General features: G+C 34.4%; 1 protein-coding gene across 2 annotated transcripts in view; it reads left to right on the top strand.

Annotated features, from left to right (window-relative positions):
• LOC103608305 (potassium channel subfamily T member 2-like) overlaps positions 1 to 25837 on the top strand; it is a 74759-nt gene that overhangs the window by 29590 nt on the left and 19332 nt on the right. For both annotated transcript variants that reach the window (XM_008592751.1, XM_008592752.1), the window contains exons 3-4: positions 16565 to 16666; positions 19020 to 19103. In XM_008592751.1, the coding sequence (XP_008590973.1) occupies positions 16565 to 16666; positions 19020 to 19103 (186 nt within the window). The remainder of the gene's footprint in view (positions 1 to 16564; positions 16667 to 19019; positions 19104 to 25837) is intronic.

Here is a 25837-nt window from a genome sequence, read left to right as displayed (position 1 = left end):
GTTCATAGCCTTGGGATTCTTATCTGGAAAATAGTGGTAGGAGCTAAGTAATAAGATTATTGTAAAGATTATACCACATGATCTATGCAAAACAACCCATAATTTGACGTACATTTAGTACTGAAATAAACAGTACTAAATGCATAATTATAAATCATTTTTGTTGATATTGTCACTAATAAACACTCCATTCTGTGCATTCAATTTTATGCTAAGACAGTTGATGTAGCAAAGCCAAAGTGAGAGATATTTTCAGTCTTTAAGTGTGTATGTCTACATGACTGTGTGTTTATTAGATTAGAGAAAAAGAGGAAGAAAACAAAGTTTTGATTATTGTTGGTGAATTAACTAACAATAAAATCTTGGCCAACCAAGAGATTCTCTCTACAAACGCAGAAAAGAAAAGTTTTATTTGAATAAGCATTAAGACAAGCTGTCATGTGCATCTCAAGAAATCCGCTAAAGAGATGGCAAAGACAGGATCAGTTACATACATGTTAATAATCAGTTGCATATGTTACATGTATACCAGTCAATCACATGCATCCCTTTATCTAAAGGAAAAATAAAACTTTCCTTATCTTTGCAACAAGCAAGAAGGTACAATTTGGAGCCAGGCACATAGTCTCCAAAGAGACAGAGAGACTAGTTGCCATCCTCCTTGATGTTCACATTTCAAAAAGATAGCTCCAAGGCCCTCAAAAAGAATTCCTGGAATGCAAAACTGGCTGGAGATTTATTCATGTTTTCAAGAGATTTGCATCCATTTCAAAGAGACTGAGAAAGAATTTACAAATACAAGTTTTCTAATAGAAATGCCCTAGGAAAAAATGGAGTCATAGGGACTTTTCTTTCTCTTTTGGCATCAGAGAATTTTTTTTAACATTTATATTTGTCCTTACATCTTCTAGATTTTTCCTAAGGAAAAAAAGAACTCAATACATTTCCAAATTATTCAGGAATAGAGAGGCTAGAGGAGGTGGTATTGAAATCAATGGCTTGGATGTTATAAAGCCATGGAACATTCCTTTTAATCCACTTATTACTGTTTTATCCATTGAAACTAGGATTTCATCACCTAGAAACTTTTTAGATTTCTGGAATCTTATAGATTGAATTGTGTACCCACCCTCCCCCCACCAAAAGTATGTGGAGTCCTAACCACCAGTATCTCAAGTGACCTTATTTAGAGACAGGGTCTTTACAAAGGCAATCAACTTCAAAATAGGCCATTAGGATGAGCCCTAATTCAGAGTCCACTGACATCTTTACAAAAAGGGTAAATTTGGACTAAAAGACAGAAACAAGAAGACAGCTATCTGTAAGTCAAGGAAAGAAGCCTAGAACAAATTCTTCATTTGCAGTCCTCATTATGAACCAATCCTGCTCAGCCCCTTGGTTTCAGACTTCTAGCTGCCAGAACCACATTTGCCAGCACCAAATTTGCCACAACCAAATTTCTGTTGTTTAAGCCACCCAGTTGATAGTACTTTGTTATGGAAGCCCTGGGAAACTAATACAAATGCCATCCATGATATGGTAACTATTCATTTCCAACCAGTGTTTTTATCAGTAATATTTCCTGGTATGAAAATACAGTTGACTGTTTAATTTTCTCTCTATATTTGTATTCTGGGTACATGGAGATATTTTTAGGATTGGAAAACTGATATTTATTTCCAATATTTAAATAAATTATCAGTAACATTTTCTATAGTTACTGTCGGCTGAGGAATAAGTGGATTTTTATTCTTCCAAAAATAATTATGAATACCGTTTTAGTCTATCTATAAGTAGGTGCACTTGTACCTTCATATGTAAGGACTTCACCTTTGCAAACATAATCAAGTATTTAAATCAGGTACAAACACCAGCTTGGCTCTTACACACTATTTTATCAGTAAGTGGTCCTCATTCAAACTTGAGAAGTGATGGGGTTTATAAGGATGGGTGTGGATTGTTGGACTGTATTGACCCCAGTTGCTTTAATTGTATGATGATTAAGCTTTGCTATTTTCCATGTGGACCTTGTGTTCTAATAAATACATGGTTTCCATTGGTATCAGAAGTAATACTCTGTAAAGATTTTCTGATAGTGCCCACTCACCACAGGCGAGAAAAATTTCTTACATATCAAAATGTTCATAGCTGAGATCCCTTTTAAAAAAAGATAGATTAACAAGAGAAAAGCATAACAAATTTGTTTAATGTATGTTTTATATGGCACATGAGTTTTCAGAAAGGAAGAACCAAAGACACAGAGAAATCTGTGTATTTTAATGCTTAGGTTTGTTGAAGAGTGGACAGTTGTGCAGAAGTAACATTGGACAAAGGGGTATGACCTAGGGGTAATAAACTGGGGGGAACTTAGCAAGGCCGATTTGTTCAGATTCTTCTTGATGTCTCTGTGTCTGCAGAGATAAGAACATTCCTTTTTTATGGGTATAGGTAAAACTCCTCTTGAATGAGGGTCTTATGACCTACTTTCAAGGGAAGGTCACATAGGTTTTATGGCTTGCTTTGGGTGAGAAGGTGCAAGAGAAGGTCAGAGAGACTGTATTAGACTGTATCTGTTGCTTATAACAAAAACACCCAAACTGGGTGATTTATAAGAAAACAAAAGTTACTGCTTACAGTTTCTGAGCCTAGGAAGTCCAAAGTCCAGAGGACACAGCTGGTGAAGTTCTTGGTGGTGGCGACAGTGATGGCAGGGTATCACATTGTGAAAATGGTGGAGCAGAGAAAGACAGACTCTCCCGTTCTTTTAAAGCCCTCAGAACCACACCCCTGACCACCATATTTAATCCATTTGCTATGGCACGGTTCTACAATCTGATCACCTCTTCAAGGTTCCACTTTTCAATCATCATAATAGGATTCCCCACCTTCTTAACAGTCACAGTGGGGGCCAAGTTTCTAATACATAAAAGTTTGAGGACACAATTCAAGCTTCAGTGAGTTTTGTGGGGACATAATTCAATCCACTACAGAAGCCTTCCTGCTTCTGGTGTTTTCTCAAATGTCAGCGTGACATATTTCAAAGCAGCATGTCCTGAATCCCATCACCACAATAATAACTTCCATTAGAAACAGAAAAGAACTAAAAACACAGAGGGATCACTTGTCCATAACATTGATGCCAACAGTGACTGTGAGGACCCCTCCTTGCTTTTGCTGAGGGAGAAATTCCTTGATTCTTCCTTTATCATCTCTTGTAGTTACTACTGAGGAATTCCCTTGTCTGTTGTTTTCTGTGGCCCTTGTCTCTCACTTCAAGCTTCTTCTCAAGCCATTGTCATTCATGTCACTTCAGAAGCCCATGTTCCTTGCATCTGTGCAACTTTTGTAGCCTGCTTCTTGCTCATGAAAGTTTAAGAAAGTCTAAAGGGGTTTAAACTTCTGAAAGCTTAAAAAGTCTAAAGAATTTTCAGACCAGAATGTTAATTTCTTTCAAAAAACTTAATCAACTTCATATTCACCTGCTGCCATTCAGTTTTATGGTTAGACATAAAATTTCTTCCTAAACATAGTTTTTAAGTTCTTTATTTCTTTGCCTCCACAATACATTCATTTCTCTCATCTTCATGGAATATACTTTCAGGTTATTGAGACAATAGGTTTGGGTTGGACTTTATGGTTTAAAGCCTTTTTTATAGTTTATCTCCTACTCTGTCAACATCCAAAAGCAGACACTTTTTTAAATCTGGGAGACACTTAATCTAAGAGTTCTCTATTTTATTTCATTGCTGCTTGACACTAATTCTCACCTTAGCTCCTGTTTTTCACACAACATCCAAGTAAATGAGGCATATGATAGTATACATACACCAACAGTAAACTGATGGAAGTTTCTATGGGCCGGGACTAGGAGCGGCACATAACACTTTCACTCATAGACCATTGGCTAGAACTCAGATGGCCACACTTGGCTTGAGAGAGGCTGGGAAATGTGTCCAATTATATGCCTAGGAAGAACGGGACGATAGATTATTGTGAGCAGTCAGCATTCTCTGTAAATTTATGTTCATTAAATTTGAGCAACCTTTCAAAACATTTCCTGAACAGCATGCTTTAGCTTCTTTAGTTTGCATTGTCCTTTTCATCTGAACTTTCTTTGTTTGTTGTCCACATTTTTCCTGAATTTTTTTTGATATTATCCATGTCCTGGATATACCCATCACCACTACTGTTTTCACGATGATGCTTCCCATGTTTGAAGGTCATTGACACTCCTTCCAACAAAGTAGGTGTAACAGACATCAGAATAAGAGCAAAGTAGAGATGCAAAAGGCAAAGAGAAATAAAGAAACAGAGAAGCGGAAGACAATAGAAAAAAAGAGAAATTTTTATCTCATTTCTCTCCAAAGGCTTATTTCATTTCTCTTGTTCTGATGTATTTCGCACACAAAGAAGCCTTTTATACATACTTACACATGCACGCAATTTGCTTCAAGACCGCTTCCTTTGAAATTTCTTTTGAATCATCACCATTCCCCAATGATGATCACAATTACACTTACAATCATATGAAAATTACACACTAATATAAGAAGCATAGTAATGAAAATGTGAGATGACTAGTGTGGTATATAAAAAAATATATTTGGCTTTTGGGTTCCTGGCTCAGAGCTGCAAAAATCTTTGAAATTTTCTGTTTGATAAGAATGTCTTTTGTTATTCATAACCTTCACCTGTACCAGACTTTCTGCTAACAAAGTGGCCCATGGAGCAACCCTTAAGTAGCTTCAGGATGGATGCTGGTCACTGGAAAAAAGAAGCCACATGATTAGAAGGTTGAAACTTTCAGCCCCTGCCCCCATCTCCAGGGACCAGGGACGAGAGAGGGTCTGGGGATTTAATTAATCATAACTATGTAATTAAACCTCAATAAGAGTAAAATAAAAATTAAGACAAAAATGAGGCTCTAACACCTTCCAGGTCAGTGACTGTATTGATGTACGAGGAGGATAGAACACCCTGATTCAACAATCACAGAAGCGCCTGTGCTCAGATTTGCCCAATGTGCCTCTTCATCTGCTGTTCATTTGTATCATTTATAATAAAATGGTAATTGTTAAGTATAGCACTTTCATGAGTTCTTTGAGTCATTTTAGCAAATTATTGAACCTGAGGTGGTTATGAGAAGCCCTGAATTTGTAGCTGGCTGGCCAGGAGTGTGACTGGCTCGGGGACACCCAGGACTTATGGCCAGCATTTGAAGTGGGGGCAGTCCTGTGGGTCTGAGCCCCTTAAACTGGGTGGTGTTTGCCGACTCCAGGTAGTTAGCATAGGAATTAAATTGAATTGTAGCATGCTTAGTTGATGTGCGAGAGTTGGTTTCAGAATGCAAATAGTCATGCCTGTAAGTCATATAGCACTTCTGAAGTCTCAGGTGGAATCAAATGTAAAAATTTCTACCAATGATTAAAGATATTTCCCGGGAGAAATAGGCCAAGAATATCAAAGTTAATGCTTAAATATGTTCACTGTGTAAAAGAAAGAAGGCAAAATTTTGCACAGTCTCAATTTAAATTCAAGTGAATAAATATTTGCTCAGCACCTACTATGAACCAAATGAAATGCCTTGCTAAATGCTAGAACTTGCAAAATTAAACACGTAGAATTTATAATCTTATGGGAGACACAAATATATAAAAGCAAACACAAACACGTTATCTTTTTTCTTCTGCCTACTCCAGTTGAACTATGTTTTATTCATAATCCAGGTACTAGTATAGCTGAGTGGGAGTTTGGTGCTACTTGCCAACACCCGGTTTGATTCATTAGGAAAGATTCTTATCGTGTTTTTAAGAAAATATTTACTTTTCCCTATATTGGTCTAAAAAGAATTTGAAAAGAATTCTAATTAGGTTCTATTGCTTTTAAATGTGGAAAAACACTGCCTGATCTACACTAGAAGAGTGATAAATGCAATTTATGTGGATAAGAATTTTTAATGTGCCAATTTGTCCATTAATAATGTGCATAATATCATGACTTTACACAACAGGTCTAAAGTCTGCACATTGGGCCACTAAGACTATTCAGTGCACAGCCCAGGAAATACATTCACATAGACTACAATGTAAATGGCTCGCCCTGGAACAGTACCACAGAGCTGTCATATATGTATTTATTGTGGGGATGAAAACATAATATCAGACTGTTAAAACTATTAAAATTGAAATATCAAATGCAGAAAAGTAATGGATTTATATAACTGACATGCTAGTAAACTTATTAAAATTCCATAATTTTATAAAGTTAAATATTTTATGAAGATAAATAATTATAATATAGTGGTTAATTATTGCTTTTAGGGAGCCTGATAATTTACTTGTCTTTATAAACATATATATGTATGAAGCCTCCTCACAAAGTTTGTGGAAGGATTCGTATTATGTTCCAGTTCCATTTTCATGGGTACTCTTGTAAGAAGAGGGAAAGAGAGACAGAGAGAGACGAGTGTGTAGAATCCATTTCATTTCTTGATGAGCTGAAAAAACAAAAATGCCTGTGAGTCACCAAAACAAAAACAGAAAAGAAGAAAAATAAAAAAAATGCCATCGAGGATTACAAAAGTAATTTTTGGGTGTTCCTACTTGAATTATTAAAATGAACATCACACTAGACAAAAAATGTTAAAACAATGATTTCTTTTTCTTATTACATCTTCTGCAATAATAAATATTTTCTTCATTATTTGATTCTGTTTTACTATGTTTGCTAGGCACAGCTCATTTTTGAATCCAGAGTCAAAGAGAAGACAGTACACTTAATCAGCCTTCCATTTCAGGAAACAGAGAACTGAAATAGGAACCCGTGACATCACAACTTAAGTAGGAAAAAAGGTCATTTCAAAACATTGAAGCCAACATAGTACCAGATTCATTATATTGGGAAAAAGAACACTTATTTATAAGTGACTTAATTTCTTTATTTATATCATAAACTGTAGGGTAGTTCCCCAAAAGCTTCTATGCTTAATGCTATCATTATATTTAGCTTGAACAGAATAGACTCAGGTTTAGAAATGTTTCAAATAATTAGTTTACTATTCTCAGTGCATAAGTTTCTCTTTTATACAAGATGTAAAACTATCATTTTATTTTGTAGTCAAAAATTCTCCTTCCAAATTCCTTCAAGTAATGTAATATGAATCTGGAATTATAGTCCCAATGTACTTATTCATGTTTGTAATATATTCATTGTCATAATCAAACACTATCAAATTAATTAAATATTGACATTTCAAATATTTTGTTAATTTTTTTGGCAAAAATGTTGGGTCTCTGGGATCTTTGACTATTTTAATTTTTTTTTCTTTGTAATTTTCCAAATCATTTTGTTTTCTTTATGTAATTTTAAGAAATATTATTCTTGGGGTTCTAAACACTATTACCAAATCATAAGACTAAGTTTATGTCACTTTATGTTTAATAAATTAAACAGATAATAATATATTTATATATGATTTCAATCTTTAACTTGAAAATTGTTTTGGTCTCTGGGGTCACATTATTGAATGCCTACATAATGCAAAGCAGGTATAACAAAAGTTCGTCATGTGCTCATTCGACTATAACTTATATAAGCAAGTTTTTAGAAGCATAACATATGAAACAATCTTTTGAAGACAGTATCAAAACAACAAAATAGACTCAGTGATGAGTCATTCCTCTGAACTTCTGTTAATCTTTCAAAATCATGATGTAATTTATATTGACAGCCCTCCATGTCATAAAACTTTCACGAGTAATTTATGCGTCCCTGTTTATCTTCTAAGCACTCACAAATGTTAAGTATTACCTTTAAGTATATGGCTTTCCTTACTTAAAGATAGTCTCTTGAATTACAGCTTTCATGCTTGCTGGCAGAAAGGCAAACTCTCTTTTTTCAATCCCACTCAAAACCTAATTTCTGCACTGATACTCTAGTTCAAAAGAGTGGAATTTCTCTTTTAATTCTAGTGTCAAGATTATTTTCTAACCTTCTCTGTTCCAAATTTCCCTTAATGGGGATTGCCAACTGTAGACACTTTGGGTGGTTCTAATTCTCCATCTCTTTTCAGTGAGGTACCTGCATTTCACGTGTTGTTTTATTTCTCAGGCTTTCTTTCATCAAGGATATTTCTGTTGATTTAGCCTGTTTTAGTTATTTTTTAAATTATAGTTGTGTTTTATGAGTTACAACTTTTGAACAACATTAAGCAATACGGAACTTACCTTTAGTTGTATTTTTAAGTAACTACATAGTTTATGTTACACTTTTATAAAAGTGCAAGAACACTGGTCACTGTTTCTGTAAATTCTAGTTTATGGAAGTACAAATATTTTAGACGTTTTATTCTATGAAAGAGTAAAAGTAAAAAGATCATGCACATGGAATAATGCTTTACTTTTTCCTCTTTGGTTTCCGGACTTCTCTTTTAAGGATCAACTCTAGTGTCATTTCACCTGTGACACTATTCTCATCCTCAAGCCTCCGTGATACTTATAAACCTATGCATGCTGGCATCACATGGCCTTGCAATGTTTGATTTTAAATCTATCTCTCAGTAAAACTATAAATTTCCATAGAACTGTAATCTTTTATTAATTATTTTTCATCCTAGGAACCTAGTTCAGTGCCTGATATGTGATAGTTAATTGATAAATGTTTCTCGGTTGCACTGCTTAGAATTTTCTCCTAAGCCATGGAATATCCTGTAGTTGATTAGAAGCACCCTATTTACTTTTAAAAAATTTGACATAAATTTTTAAAAGTATGCTTAGTTTATTTACCATGTTATTTTCTGCTATAATCACTATTCGCCCAAGTTACATTTAAAAAAGATATGAGCTAGTAAATTCCTTGACTAATTTCTAAATATTTTATCTTCCAAAGTAGAAAACTGAAGAGCCCTTTGGTGCAAGCAGGTAATATAAATTAGGGAATTGAATCGTATGTAAGAAAGAATGAGTCTAAACCGTGACCTATGATATCAGATTTCACAAATTTACAGTAAGTCAGAAATGCAAATTTTATGTTAAATGTTAAATGTTGAAGGCTAAATAGACTTCAATAAATTTATAGAGACCAAAAGAAACTCCTGTGTATCTCATACTTGCACTCATCTTTGCCAATTTGTAACTTCTAGCCATATGTTGTATTTTTTTTTCAGATGCAAAATAGTAGGTAAATCAAACTGGATGGTTAAGACTAAGTATTAGTCATCCCTAATGCTTATTTTTCTCTATATAAAATCAGCATTGATTTATAAAAGTGGCATTTATTAAATTAATCCAATTTCTTTATTTTCTAGAACTAAGCATATAAAGTAACTGTGTGACGTATTCGCACCATGTACGATCGGTTGTTTGAGATCTTACTTTTTTACATAACATTAAAGGCAATAGGCCTTGAATATAGTGTTAAAACATCATTGGTCTTTTTTACTCTGTAAGGAAAGTTAATAGTAAAAGGGCAATAAATTGTAAATGCAAAATTATTCACACAAGCAGAAGGGCAGCATCACTAGACTGAGGCTTTTCAGAATGAGAAACATAACATATATTTAGAAGATGAGAGGACTTGCTGAGCCAGTGCTGAAAACAGTGGATTCCATGAGATGAGAGTGTTACACCTACAGTGAGTTGTAAGCCAATATAAGGAAGGAGTTTTCAGGATTTAGCCAGAGAGCCAATCTGATTCATCAGTAGTCTACGCTGGGAAGTACTGAGAGGTCATCCTTGCAAGCAGTTTGGGAGCCAGACTTTGGACAGCCTTGAATGTTAAGTCTTTGGAATTTTTTACATAATGGATGGGGAGCTGGGGCAGGTTTTTAAGTGAGGACAGGGGGGAGATGACATCATCAGACTTGTGCTTTCATCAGATTTATGTGGCATTTCTATATTTATCTGAAAAGGGATGCTGTGGGGAAAAGGGAAAGAGTTAGCAAGTTATTTCTATAAATCAAGCATGAGATAATAAAGGCCTGGTCTAGGACCGGCAGTGTGGTTATGCTGACTAAAACTAAAGAGAATTCTGGAAAAGAACCAACTTTAGTGAGGTAGATGATCCATGTATTTATAAGTATACAAGGGTACTTTTAAAATCTTGTGGAAAATGGGAATTAAGAGATAATACTAATCCTTCCATGAAGTTTTTGAAGTACGCTCAATATTTAAATTGAAATACACTGGTGTTGATATATAAATGTAGTTCGGAAAAGGGATGGTAAATTACGTACATACATATACATGTGTATATACATGTATGTATATCTGTATATATGTGTGTACATACATACTTAAAAGTTATGCACATAAATGTATAAATGTAAAGCCTTAAGAAAAGAGAAAGTTTTAAAAGAGATCCATAAGGAAGGTGAGTTTAGCGAAGGACTTTATCTTTAGTTCATAAAGGGGAGTGTGGGCAGAAGACAAATCAGAGAGATGAGTAAGAAGCCCAGCAGCCGTCTGAAAGCTGAGACAGAGTGATGCCGAAAGGAAGGCTCATCTCTACAATCAGAATATATTCTGTCGAGCACTGCGAGAAAGGTCAAATAGGACAAATGCTGAGAAAAAACACTAGATTTGGAGATTACACTGTGATTACATCCAGAAGGACGAAAGAAAAAATGCAAAAGGATTGTAGTTGAGAAAGCAGAGGACAGAAACCACTAACTTGTGCCAATAAGATTCTTGATTTTTTTCCACCTCCCACACTGTTCTCTTAAATCCAATAATTTTATCATCTTATACCATATGGTATTGGATGGACATAGATTAGAGGAAACAAAATTTCTGCCAGAAACAAATTCCTTCTTCCAAGAAAGGCACGTGTTCATGATAACAAACCAAATGGAAAAGATAGATAGGACCAAGTGTACTAAACTGTCTGAAGCCTTTAAGTAATGATTTCTTTTAGGTATTTTAGGTAAGTAATTGTTAGGAGAACACAAAATCATCAGTGAAACTTCAATTGAATGAAGAATTCTACCAGGAAGAAAATATGCTTTAATAAAAAGGAATCATTATGTATGTTTGTACTAGAATTACTAATAGAAATATCTATTGTATCTCACAAGACTCAACAGTCAAAAGAAATTCTAAAATAAAAGAACTTCGAATAGCATGAACATTAAAGTTATTTACATCTTCAAACCTCCATTAAAGAACTGAAGTGAGAAGAGAAAGGTATTGAGTGAATTGTTTGTTGCTTGCTTCCTGCATATGAATATTATAAGCTTTAAACTATGCACTAATTTTTTTTTTATTTAGGCAGCTACTATAAGTAAAACAAATTTATTCATTTTTGCAATGAAACTTTATTGACTGTGTGCCAGGCACTGTGTTAGGCATTAAGTAACAGACAGCAAAACCATGGTCTCTGCCCTTTTGGAACTTATGGTTTAGCTGAGACAGACAATTAATAGATCTTACAAAAAACAAACAAAAAAAAATCCACAAGGAATCATAGATTTTAAAAGAGCTATGAAAGTAATAACAGGTTATATTCAAGAGTAGCTGGGGAAGTCCTACATTAAATAAGGTGATAAAGGCCTCTTTGCAGAGGTAGTATTTGAGCTACAGTGAAAACACCAAGCTAGCCCAGTAAAAGCTTGGGAAGCAGCATTACAGGAAGAGAGAAAGCAAGACAAAGTCTTTGAGGTGATACATGATTTAGTATATTCAAAGAATTAATAATAATAGAAAATAGTATTTATAAAGTGCTTAATGTATACAATATTTTTAGATGTCTTCTCTTGTATATTTATTGTAATCACAGTGGGATGTAGATGCCAATGTGAGTCCCATTTCACAGGTGATAAAATTGAGGAAGAGGGAGTTTGAGTCACTTGTACAAGGTCCTACAACTAGTAAGCGACAACACTTGACTCAAACTCTTGTATGTGTTTCCAAAACCCAAGCTTCAAACCATTGAATGGTAGGCTGTCTGTTGCATCCATATTTTTAACAGGTGGACATCTCCACAAATATTGAAACTCAAGTTCAAATCTTAACTTGTGATCTGCTCTTCTTCCACACTTCTTGTTTTACAGAAGGTGCCATCATCTACCCAGTTATCCAGAAACCTGAGTATCATCTTCATCTTCTCTCTACTTTACTATCAAATTAATTCATCATATCCTCTCAGAATTTAATGTCTAAATATATTTTGAATAAGATCTGTTTCTGCAAATGTAAGAGTGGAATGTAACTTCATCTTTCACTAGGATTGCTGCACTAACACCCAAATTTATTTTATTCAGTCTCCCCGTATTAGTCTGTTTCTGTTTCTTATAACAGAATATCTGAAATTGGGTAATTTAAAAAGAAACAATTTATATCTTACAATTTGGAGGCTGGAAGTTCAAGGTCCAGGGAACACAACTGGTGAGCGCCTTTTTCTTGGTGATGACTCTCCACAGCAACATAGGATGTCACATGTTCATAGAAATGCCTGAGCAAGAGTGAGCTAAATTTCGCACTTGCTTTCCTTTTAAAGCCATCAGAACCACGCCCATTACACCATGAATGGATCAATCTGTTCATGAAGGCCCAGTCCTCACAATCTAATCACCTCTTAAAGGCTCTACCTTTCAAATACCATAATTGGATTTCTCACCCACTTCACACTGTTAAAATGAGGGTCAAGTTCCTACTACATGAGCTTTTGGGGACATATTTAACCCATAGCACTTCCCATGCCCTCTTCACTCTCAATCCATTTTCCATATTGTCATCAAAGGGAGCATTCTAAAAATATGATCATATCACTCCTCCTCTTAGAAATACTTTAGTTTTCCCCGTTGTCCTTAAGATGAAATTCAAAGTCCTTCACATGGTTTCAAAGTAGGGTGACCATATGTACTGCTATTCCCGGGACAGTTTCAATTTATATCATTGTTCTTTGGTGTAATTCTTAATGGCATCCCCTTTCTTGTCAAAAGTACGCTGGTACTTTAAGGTCTATTTCGTGGTTACTTTAAGGTCTGTTCCGTGGTGCCTGCTCCAGTCCCATTTCTGACCTCTCCTTCCAGCTCACACGCTCAGACTCTATGCTGTCATCTTATGGAATTGCTTCTAGTTCCTCGAGTCTTTCAGGCTTTTTACACTTTCAGGTTCTAGCACATGCCGGGCCTTCTGTTTATAGCTTTCTACTTATCACTCACTCTCCCAGATTTCCTGGCTAATTTCTACTCAATTATAGGTCTCAATTTAGACATCACCTCCAATTCAGCTTCTCACTTTTTCACCAAAAGGATAAGGTAGGTGCCCTTCCAAAGTATCTGTGACTGTAGAACTGTTACTTACACTCACCCCAGCGTTTTTGCCTGTTTTGCTATAGGTACCACTCATGGTTTTATGAATTCTTTCTTAAAAATTCCATATTCAACACATAATAATTCTTTGGCCCATATTCAACACATACTAATTCTTTGTTAACTACTAAGAATTTATTAGTTCTATATAAGAACTCTGTATTCCTAGCACTAAGGATAATGCCCTACATAAAGTAGCTTCTCAACACATATTTACATGACTAATTTAATAAATAAATGAATACATTAGTGTTTGGGTCCTTTAATAATGAACAGAATTACTTTCAATTAGTATTTTTGTTATAAAATGATGCTTACCCATAGAATTCAGATATATGGAGATAGGAAGGGTTCATTTCCAAAGGGTAACAGTTCTGTGTTTGAAAATATAATGTGCAAATTGGGAATGTAATTGAACCAAAGAATGTTTTCTTTTGGAAAAGTAAATGTGCTATATAATGTGATTGAACTGTAGTATCACGTGAATGTAGGTGAATAGTAAAGAGAAAGTTTTAAATGTTAGTTAAGTCTTTATTAAAGTTAGCAGGCATTTCACTGGATTTAGAAAATGTACCTTCTCAGTCAGACAATTATTGACCGGGGATAATCCAAGTGAAAGAAACCACTAAACACCAAATATCACTCACCCTGATCCACTAGGCTTGTCATTGATTTGATCTTGTTTGCCAGGACATTCTTAGGACAATCCCTTTTCATGAAGAAGTATTGCTTTTTCACAGAAGTTCTGCCTCTGTGTTCAGTCATGTCCTGAAAATCTGATTGTAGGGTAAACTGAGCTTAGATTTAGGAACAATAAATGACATTGTCAGAATTGTTAGTGAGATTAATTGGCAGCACTGTGTGGGGTGATTTAGAGTGACAAAAGACTTGAGATTGGAAAATTAATAGTAGATTTAAGCCCTGACAAATGTTGTAGCAATAGGATGTAGAAGAGGAAATAATAAGATAATTACATGGATTAGTGATAAAATTTGGAAATTTGATGGATGGACTGAGGAGGGAAAGGGTCAGAGATGTTCTGATTGACTAGTTAGTAATTTTGACTCTGATTTACTAGTTAGAACTCCAGGAGGGAAGGCTCCCACCTTAAACACCATTAATACAACACACAGATAGTTGTAATTTAAAGAGATTAGATTGCAGGGAAGGGCTTGTTTCAAGAGCAATGTTGAAACTGAAGCATGATGGGGAATTCATTTTAGTAAAACATAAGATTATGTTGAAAGCCGGAGACTAGAGGGTTATACACTGAGAGAGCAGAGAGCAGGCTGGGATTGGAATCATGTTGTAATTTCTAAATCAAGGCTTTTCTCAGTATTTATCCTAATTGATTTTCAGATGATGTCTTATACCATGTCTTCTTCTACGTGTTGAAATTTGCTCAGTGTTCTCAGCTGATCTGGATCTCCATCTGTGCCTGCCCTTGGGCACCCCTGATCCTCACCCCACCATATATATATGAGGGCACTTCAAAAAGTTCACAGAAAAATAGAATTAAACGATAATAAAAATCTTTTCCATGAGCTTTTTAAACACTCCTGACACCTAGGCTAATACACTAGAGAATATATTATGATGTAATGGACATGGGCAAAAAATGGGGCAGCACATGCCTGTCTCTCACCCTACCTTCTCCCTCCATATCGAGTGAGGATATTCTTACAGTGTGGACAGGCTGCTTACCTACATAGACACCATGCAAGTGCTGGAAATAAGGCCTCTGCTCCTCAGCCTGGCTATTGGTAAGCCATGTCGACCTCATCTGTTTGTCCAGGGGACGTCCAGGAGTCAAGCCACTCTCATATCATCATCAAAACCAGGAACAGCAGTTGCCAAAGTTTATCTCCAAGACTCTTCCCTTGAGTGGCACGCCCTCTCTCCCATTCTTAGCGTGGGGAGATGGGAGGCTTCCCTTCCTGTGGGACCCTCAAATTTGCTACATTAGAAGTAGTGGCTTACTTCTGTTGCCTCAAAAGTAAAGGTTGACTTCTTATTTGCTTAGCTGTATCAATCTTTCCTAGTAAAGGAAAGTTGGCAACAAAAGAAACTAGCATTTATTTTTAATTGATAATGTAGAGTTTATTAAATTAAAAAGTATTCCCTTTTTTCAAGATTTAAATATTTATTTTTTATTTTTAATATTATTTATTATGAGCATATTATTATTACAAATCGTGATTTTTCCTTATGCCCTTTACTAGCACTTTTGAGGTTACCGTTTGTTAAGTACAAGGTTAACTCACATTCTTAAGAAGCTCCTTCCAAACTTAAACAAATTTGACATTTGCTTTCATGTCTTCATTTATTAAGGGAAGATAATAGCAACGGAATTTTAAAAGAGAAACCACCATACATCATAACAAACACACCCATGTACACATAAACACATTTTTGCATGAAGCTTAGCTGCACATTGGTGTGGCTGGCACAACTTAAGAGGCAGATGGAGACATGAAACTAAGATGAAGGAAAGCTAGTGAGTAGTTAATGTCTGAGTCTGTTCCGGCTGCCCCATAGATTGGGTGGCTTGCAAACAGCAGATGTTTATTTCTGACAGTTCTGGAGACTGGGAAGTACAAGATCAAGGTGCAGGAAAATTTGGTGTTTGGTGAAAGCCAGCTTTCTTGTTCATAGATAGCACATGTGGAAGGGGTGAGGGTCTTTCTAGGGTTTCTTTTATAAGGCCACTAATCTCTTTCATTAGGGTTTCACTCTCATAACCTAATCACTTCCCAAAGGCTGCAGCTCTTAATACCATCACCTTGAGGGTTAGGATTTCAACATATGAATTTTGGCAGGGACACAAACATTCGGACCATAGCAATTTTTTTAAACATTTGAGAATATTTAAAAGTAAATCTTCTGTTATGATACATTATGTGACTTTAGTAATTTTTACATTTGATTACATGATTTTTATTTTACCTGTTTCTTTTATTTTGTCACCTCAAACCATTTCAGAAATATATATGAAAAGTAAATAAATATGAAGTAAATAATTAATGTATGAAAGGATTAACTCTTCGTAACAATTGAGTTTTTAAATTGATTAGGAAAATTTGGTTATAAAAATTAAAAGCATATTTTAAAAATACAATTATAAATGAAGTAATGATGCATTTATAGCTAAGAACCATATACTGAGAATATCTTTTCTCACATATGCTAAGAAAATTTACCTAGGCAGAAATACATAAAAACTCACAAATTTTTATATCTCAAATTTCTGAACAGAAAGAACGGGAGAGAGGTTCTAATTTGGCCTTTATGTTTCGTCTACCTTTTGCTGCTGGGAGGGTGTTCAGCATCAGTATGTTGGACACTCTTCTGTATCAGGTATGTAATATTTCTTTTTTTTTCTAAAATTCTTATTTCATTTAGATTTTATTTAAATGAATACTATTTCTACTGTTTTTCATGGAGCTGTTAACTTAAAATTGGCTCTGAATGTAATTCAATATTTTATTTCATGTATTTAATAACATACATGTGCCTATAAAATATTTTGTAAGAAAAATATTATTTTAAAAATCTATGAAAATTACTTTTAGGCCTTCTTTGGTGGCAGTGCCCTGCAGTATTTATTGTGACATTTAAATACATTTTGCATATTATTTCAAGCATATTACTAGATTTTAAATAAGGATAAGAAAAAAATACTAGGTTATAAAAAGTCATCATTTCTCATAGTACACATTTTTTTCAGGTTTGGCATAAAATACCAAATTGATGTCAAGAAAACTGATAAACCAAGGACATTTTAAGCATCTGCTAATTTTGCCTATTTTCAAAAAATATAAAAAAGATTTTACAACAGCCAAGAACCACTACGTTTGTTCCTGAATGCCGAGTTAACAGTGTCGTTTTATCATAGCTGTGAGGTTCAGGGAGATGCTCTTTCACACGGCTGTAATGTACTCTTTTTTTGTCTCTACCACAAACTGAACTGTAGTAATATATAATATTCTCTGATTCAAGTAATCAGACAATCTCTAAATATTTTTAGGGAAAGGAAGAAATTCACAGGGCTTTAAATTGTTTGATAATGTTAATCTTAAATTAAGCATTTAAGCATTTTATTGTGCCTGTTCTTTTAGATTATGTATTTAAGTACCCTCTTCTACGATTGCTTGACTGAATAAACTAATCCCAAAATAGTTAAAGCTTTTCTGCTGGCCTTTGGGCTAATTTTGTCCATGAGTATGCCTCTAGCAATGTCAGAAACCATCTGCTTCTGTCAGATGAGTGCCAGAACAAACACAAGGGAGAATAAATACTCCTATTTGCCCTAGTTGGAAATTTGATGGATGGACTGAGGAGGGAAAGGGTCAGAGATGTTCTGATTGACTAGTTAGTAATTAGTTTTAGACCCATTATCTGAGAACTCCAGGAGGGAAGGCTCCCACCTTAAACACCATTAACACAACACACAGATAGTTGTAATTTAAAGAGATTAGATTGCAGGGAAGGGCTTGTTTCAAGAGCAATGTTGAAACTGAAGATTTTATATCAATAGCAGCCAAATGCTTGGATGTTATTATGCACCAGTGGTTTTTGATTTTTTTTTAGCCACAGTATCTTATGTTTAAATGAGGTCTCACGAGGAACTCTAATATATAAGTTAAACAGAAAACTGTTTTGCACAAGTGGAAAGAAGTAGTTTTTTCTTCCTCTTCATTTTTGCTTCAAATTTTATGTTGTGAATAGAGAAACAGGAAATTGGGTGTTTTGTGAAGCTTCTGCACAGAGTAAACTAGAACTATAGTTTTTAAAGTTCTTAAAATGTAACAGAGTAAAGAGTATATTTTGTATTTCAATCCAACATGCACTTTTATGTGTGTATTACAAGCAGAAATCTCACAACACTTACCCTTTCTGCTGGTATTGCTGTATTATTTTGTATGTTACTGAAATGTATTCTATTCCATTTTTAAAATTCACTAGCTTTAACCCATCACTGAAAAACAGTTAATTTGCAGACTTCAGAATTAGTAAAATCCAGAGAATAATTTCTCTTCAGGAGGGCTTTTGATAAGTTGCTAATGGTTCTTGAACTATCGGTAATGATTTTCAATCACATTTTCTTTAATTTTTTATTAGTAAAGTTGTCTATGTATCTGTAAAGACTGTTCTAGCTTTCAAACTTGTCAATATGAAAGATGTACTGTCACTTCAGGGAAATGTGATGATGCAATTTTTTTTTTTAAAAAGGCTACAATTAGCATGGAATGGTGTGGAAAGAAAGTACGTGCAAAAACAAGTGGTAAATGTAATTTAGAAATCTATTTTATTAACATAGAGCTTAATCCTAAAAACAAAAAATAGTTGAAATATTTCATTGCAAATTAATTTTATTCTTTCAAGTTCTTATGATATGTACCATTTTATTTCAGTTTGTATTTTTTACTAAAATATCTAAAAATGTATTTATCGTGCCTAGTAGCACACATAAAATGTAAGCATGTCAGAGATATTTCTAGACAATAATTACTTCCTTTATTTCCTTACAAACAGCTTAACTGTACAGGTTTTATTTAGGTCACTGACAAGATAGATTATTATTTCATTTTTACATAGATTTAATGACGTGTTATGAGAAATAATATTTTAGAAGTGATTAGAAGTTCACACTCCTGGCTGTTCTAAGCAGATCATACATATAAAAACACATACTTTGTTTATATTGCAGTCATTTGTGAAGGATTATATGATTTCTATCACCAGACTTCTGCTGGGACTGGACACTACACCAGGATCGGGGGTTCTTTGCTCTGTACGTCCAAAATCAATGGAATGGAAGATTGTTCAGATAAAAGGTTCTGAAATTCATCTACCGTGTACTTTGGCTAAGTCTTCTATGTCATATATTATTTTTTCTAATGTGTATCCAAAGAGTTTCACCTGAATTTTTTTAATTTCTTAAAAACTTTTTGAGGAAAACATATTATTTTTAATTAATAATCATATTAAATACCTGTTCTGTACAAAATTCAGAACAAGTTGTGGTTTGTTTGTTTTTCTCTAGCTGGCAATTTGGGACTGATAGGATTAGGCATAGGATGCTATACTTGGTAGGAAAACAGTGATCATACAGTTTTAACCCCTTTGTTTTATAAATGAGTATACTATGATTTGCTAACAGTTCAGATTTACAAGCAGCAAAGAGGGATTAGAACTCAGGTTTCCTAAGTCTTAAACCTGTGCTTATTCTACTACAGAATTTTCTCAATATAGGTGCTATTAGAACACTGAGTAAGACAAGTATTTTTTGTACTGGAGTGCCTTTTGTACTTTAAATTTTGTAACATCAGCAGACCCTGTCCACTAAATACCAGTAGCAGCCTCCAATTATTGCACCATTCAAAAAGGTCTCCATGTAGTTTACCACATCTCCCAGTCAATTACCAGTGCCCTATTGCCTACTGATATTGAACTAATACAATGTCATACTGCCTCAAATTGAGTACGTGGATTTCTTATGTTTGGCTGAATCTCCAGGATAAGCTGAGATTGAGTACAATAAATAAAGTTAATATATAAACACTTAATAAAATATTACTTTGAGATTTCAAAATATTAATAAATTCTGCCTTTTGCAAGTAAAAAATAACCACTGGGTTTAATATTTTTTAAAACAACTGAGGATGACTTATGGATCAGAACTTATGCTAGACTTTATCAGAAGTTATGTTCTTCTACCGGAGATGTCCCCATTGGAATCTACAGGACTGAATCTCAGAAACTACATCTGAGGTTCGGAAATACAAAAATACTCTTGTTTTGTTGTTTAATCTGATGAATACAATCATTCATAAACTTGGAATTGATTTCTGAAAGATGCCAGAGAAAGTGAAAAAGAATATTATCTGAATACGTAGTGTAAGTTCTCAAAAGTGAAAAACTTCTCAATTATTTGTTTTAGTAAGCCAAATCAGAATTTTACAAAATTTTGTCACTTAGGTGCTATTCTAGAGTTTATGGACTTTGAGCTCTGGATGCTTTTTGTAGATCTAGGTTTAGCCATTTCTAGAAGATTGTCAGGAAGCAAATTAATTCTAATTAACTTTGAAGTTCTGACACATAAGTTCTCAAGGCAAGCAACCTAGATCTCTAATCTTTTCCTCAATTGCACACATTAGCATTTGTAACGAAGCAAAGTTAGTAAGTATTGAAATCCATATTCCCCAATCTCTAGATTGAAAGCCACTCTAAAGCCAAAAGAAAACTCCAGGAGTAGCGCCAGACCTTCTCAGAGGAAAGCTCAATAATTTTAGTAGCAAACTAGAGTCTATTAATATGGAGGGAGAATTTCTGGTGATTGTATGCAGCTGAAAACATATCCACCTTTTGATCTGGTCACTTCATGTGGTCCTAAGTAGTTTTTATATACTTAGTAAAAAGCATTATCTTTTAAATTAGACTTTTTTATTAAATAAAGATTTGGAACAAACACACTATTCTATCAATATCTATAAAATTATTTAATACAAATTATGGTGTATATACTTGAAATATTTTTCTTCTATAAACACCTCAAAGTTATTATAAATTATAAAGAAATTTTGTTAGCTGTTTATGTAAAATTATAAAGAAATTTTGTTAGCTATTTATGTGTTTGGTCTTATGCAAAATTACCTCAACTGTAAAGCTCAGATCACTCATATGCATTTCAGCAGTCAATATAATCATTAAACCAGGTTGTGATAAAAATCAGCAAATCCATGTATAAAAAAGGTCTTTAGAAAGCATAAGATGAATCACATAGATTTTTAGATTGTTTTCTTGTTAAAATGTGTAGTTTGGTTCTTCCATAAGTGGATATTGAGGCCAGCAGGAAATAGTTCAGTTTTTCTGAGGAATTTTTCTGAGGTGGTTTCCCTGTAGTTTTAGGGATGTTAAACGAAGCTTTGTTACCATCTCTCCTGCTGAATATGAGTTTTCTTTGGCTGTGATTCCTTTGGTTCACACCACAAAGAGCAAGACCAAATCAGAGAAAATCTGGAATGAATGACTGGAGAAAAACATTCCGGACAGTTAAATATATACATAAGATGGTTTGGCTATTTGTGCCTGACATTTTAAGAATACTGTATCCAAAGAATTATTATTTGATTAAAAGTTAAGAAAAGACAAGTGCTTTCACACCTAAGCAATTAAGCATTATCTTAGTCTGTATGGGTTGCTATAACCAAATATCACAGACTGGGTGGCTTATAAACAACAAATTGAATTCTCACCGTTCTTGGGTCTACGAAGTCCGAGATCAGGGTGCCAGCCGATCAGGCGTGTAGTGGGGGCCTGCTTCCTGGCTCTGAGCCGGCCACCTTCTCACTGCATCCTCACTGGGTGGAAGCGGGAATGGAGCTCTCCACGACCTCTTACATAAGGACCCTTCATCTACTAATCACCTCCTAGAAGCCCTACCTCCAAATACCATCACATTGGGAATTAAGTTTTTACATATGAAATTTGGGGGGACACAAACATTCAGTCTATACAAACCATTTCTTTGACATAATAAGTACAGAGAAAATTTTCATATGACAGACTATTGTTATGTTCTTTTCTTATATATATATATATGGTCTTTGTGAATTTGAACTTTGTAAATCCTGTTCTTGGTCAAGTCCATATCCATGTCAGTCATTTTGTATTATTAAAAGACTTTGTTGTGTGCTGTTTGCATTGTTAAGTAGAGAAAGGATAACAGTATTTGTGTTGTTATCAAAGAATATTTGACTACATCTTGCTTAATTCTTGCCCATCCCAAGTAAGGATCACCTCAGTAAAATGCTTATAATTTCCCAAACCTCTAGCTTATATAAAAAACCGTCATCATTGGGAAAATAAAAGGAAACTGAGTTAAATAAAGATGATACACCCTGTTTTCCTGTACTGAATTAAATTAATCTTTCATACATATATTTTATTTAAATTTTATATTTTGTGTAATGTAGAAAAAAATTAGGGCAACAAATAATTAAAGATAATAAACAGGACCATCAAGCATTTTTGCAACAAAATATAATAATGGGCAGAGAAATTAATGTTACTCTACATCTAACGCACACTGATCACTACAGTTGGGCCTGAATTCTACTTTTGTTTTCCTGGTAAATAAGGGAAAAATAACACTATGCTGATTTATGTAATAATTATAGTCTGATACATGAAAGGGTACAAGTTTATCTTGCAAAAGGTTTGTTTTTACTTATCACCTATTAAAAGAATGAGTATATTCTGTGTGTTCTTAAGCGATTTTAGATAACATGATGAAAAATATCTACCTTCAATCATAGTATTGCAAGATGTAAAAATACCATTAAAGTGAATATCTCTTGGTTTAATCTTCTATTACAAAAATAAAAAAAGGACTGGCCTGTTAGCCCAGTTGGTTAGAGTGTGGTGTTGTAACACCAAGGTCAAGGGTTCGGATACCGATAACAGGAAGCCTCCAAAAAAAATAAAAATCAATTAAATCTTAACCCAATAGAGACACTGGGGTTTGTATAAAAAGGGAAGCTTTTTTTCTGATTATATAAAAACACAGAATTAAAGCTTACTGAATATAATGACATGTAAGATTGGTTCACACATTCCACTATCTCTCTCAAATATCAGATGGCACAAAAGAACTAAAGTTCTGAAATTCATATAACACATCATTATTCAAAATGCCAATTTTCTCTTACTCAAATTAAAGAAAGACACGAGATTTTAGGAGATGGAAACTTCATTTAATATTTAGAATTGGAGACTGATATGTTCTTGCTTGACATCTGTCAGATCCCTATTCTCTCCAACAGTTCAAGAAGCTGTGCTACTGCCTCTCACCCCACACTGGAAAATGTTGGAGGTGTATTCAGTGGAGATGGTCTAAGGACTAGGGGACACTGGACACAATTGAGGGCCAGGAGTACCACACTGAATTCTGAGAGCTAAGTGCAAAGGTATATTCTATATACTGTATCCTTCAGCAGCAAGTTGGAATAGTCTTCCACAGGGAATCTGATGAAGCCAAATAAAAAGGGCTGAATATACAGATATGGGAGATTCTCTAGTTCAGTAATCCAGTAAGTTCACCATGAAACTCACAATAAGAGGAATATCACCCAGAGCTTTCAATCTATGTCTCTTACTCTTAAATAAGAGAAGATAACTAAAAATTCCCTGCTATCCCAAAATAGCTTCTAACATGGAAATGGAATATGAAGGTACTGCAAAAAGTTCATGGAAAGATTCATATTATCTTTTAATTCTATTTTTCCAGGAACTTTTTGGAGTATTCTCACATAGATACCAAAATAAACAAACAGGAAGAAAACAGACACATGAAAAATGCTCAACATCACTCAGCATTTGGGAAATGCAAATCAAAACAACTTTGAGATGCCATCTCACTCAAGTTAGGATGGCTAATATCCAGAAGACTGAGAATGACAAATGCTGGTGAGGATGCAGAGAAAAAGGAACCCTCCTACACTGCTGGTGGGACTGCAAAATGGTGCAACCTTTATGGAAAATGGTATGGAGGATCCTCAAACAATTGCAGATAGATCTACCATATGACCCAGCTATTTCACTACTGGGAATATACCCAGAGGAATGGAAATCATCATGTCGAAGGGATACCTGTACTTCCATGTTTATTGCAGTGCTGTTTACAATAGCCAAGAGTTGGAACCAGACTAATGCCCATCATCAGACGAGTGGATAAGGAAAATGTGGTATATTTGGAATACTACATAATGGAATACTACTCTGCTATTAAAACAAACAAACAAACAAACAAACAAAAAAAGAAATACTACCATTAGCAGCAATATGGATGGACTTAGAGAAAATTATATTAAGTGAAATAAGCCAAGCAGAGAAAGAGAAATACCACATGTTCTCACTTGTTTGTGGGAGCTAATAAAAATAAATAAGTAAATATACAAATGAACAGGGGTGGGGGGAAGAAGACACAATGATCACAACAATTCCTTGATCTTGTTAAGACAAGTGAACAGATATGATGTCGATGGGGGAGGGGGAGAAAGAGGGAGGGCAAGGAGGCACTGGCAAAGGAACCCAAAATTAACTATATTGATAAATTAAAATAAAAATTAAATTAAATTAAATTAAATTAAAAATAATTAAATTGAAAAACCCTGTAAGAAAGGTAGACCATTGAGGGAGAAGAGAATTTTAAAACATAAAGTAAAAACTTCTACTCCTAGGTATCTACCCAAAAGAAATGAATTTATATTCACACAGAAACTTACACACAAACGTTCTTAGCAGCATTACTAGTAATACCCCAAATTGGAAGCAACCTAAATGTCCTTCAACTGGCAAAGAGATGGACAATATTATTTAGCAACAGAGCAAACTACTTATGTGTGCTGCACCTTGGATGAACCTCAAAAACATTATGTTAAATGAAAGAAGACAGATACAAGAGACCACATACTGTATGATTCCATGTATACAAGGCAAATGTGTAGAGACAGAGAGTACACTCGTGACTGCCTCTCCTTTAAGCAGGGGGAAGGTAGGGGGGATGAGAATTAACAGTTACCAGATACGATGGCACTTATTGGGGTGATGTAAATCATCTAAAACTGTTTATGGTGATGATTTGAAAGTCAACTAACTAAAATAATCTTGAATATAAAACTTGAAATGGGTGAGTTATAAGATATATCAAATATGTATTAGCAATTTTATATATTGAAAAAACTATAATATTAAAAACATAAGATATTGCAAAGATGAAAGATGAACAGGAAAATATATTTCTAAAGGAGCATTCAGCTAATTAAAAAGAACTCTTGGTAATTAAGAATATGATAGCAGAAGTGAACAAGTTTATACCAAAGTTGAGGAAATCACCGATAAATTAAAGTAAGAATTTAAAACATTAAAAATGGTAAAGAAAAGATAAAATTAGAGAACTAGTCTAGAAGGTCTAAGATCCGAATTATAAGATTTCCAGAAGAAAAAAATACAGAGAAATTTAAAAAATATCAGTGTAATAATTCCAGAATAACTCCTGAAGAGAAGTGTGTTAGTTTCCAAATGGGAAGGGTAACCAAGTGCCCACAACTGGCACAGTCCACGCCATGGCAGGATCCTAAAGGAGTCAGCTTGGGCTGCCCTCTCCGAGCTGGCAGGGCCGCTGGAGGGAGAGCTGCTAATGACAAATGCTGGTGAGGATGCAGAGAAAAAGGAATTGGTTAGCGTGGCAGTTCTCTGAATTCCCAAAAGATTATAAAAATAACACAAATAATTTTACAGTCATTGAACTAAACATTCCCACAGAGGAGCCGAGTAAATTGGACAATTTAAAATTATCCCCTTATGATAAATTGACCACACCAACCTATGTTCCAAAAGCACCGCTCATGACTAAATATGAACTGCAGCCTAATTTAAGTTGGCAAACATCATTTACTGGAGGTTATATTAATGGCAAGAGAATGGTTGGCATTAATGAGAAATTATATGATTGGGACAAATTAA

The sequence above is a fragment of the Galeopterus variegatus genome, unplaced genomic scaffold (assembly GCF_000696425.1).
Source record: "Galeopterus variegatus unplaced genomic scaffold, G_variegatus-3.0.2 Scaffold8278, whole genome shotgun sequence".
Taxonomy (NCBI): domain Eukaryota; kingdom Metazoa; phylum Chordata; class Mammalia; order Dermoptera; family Cynocephalidae; genus Galeopterus; species Galeopterus variegatus.
The sequence above is the reverse complement of the archived record's forward strand: the minus strand, read 5'-3'. Positions and strand labels throughout refer to the sequence as shown.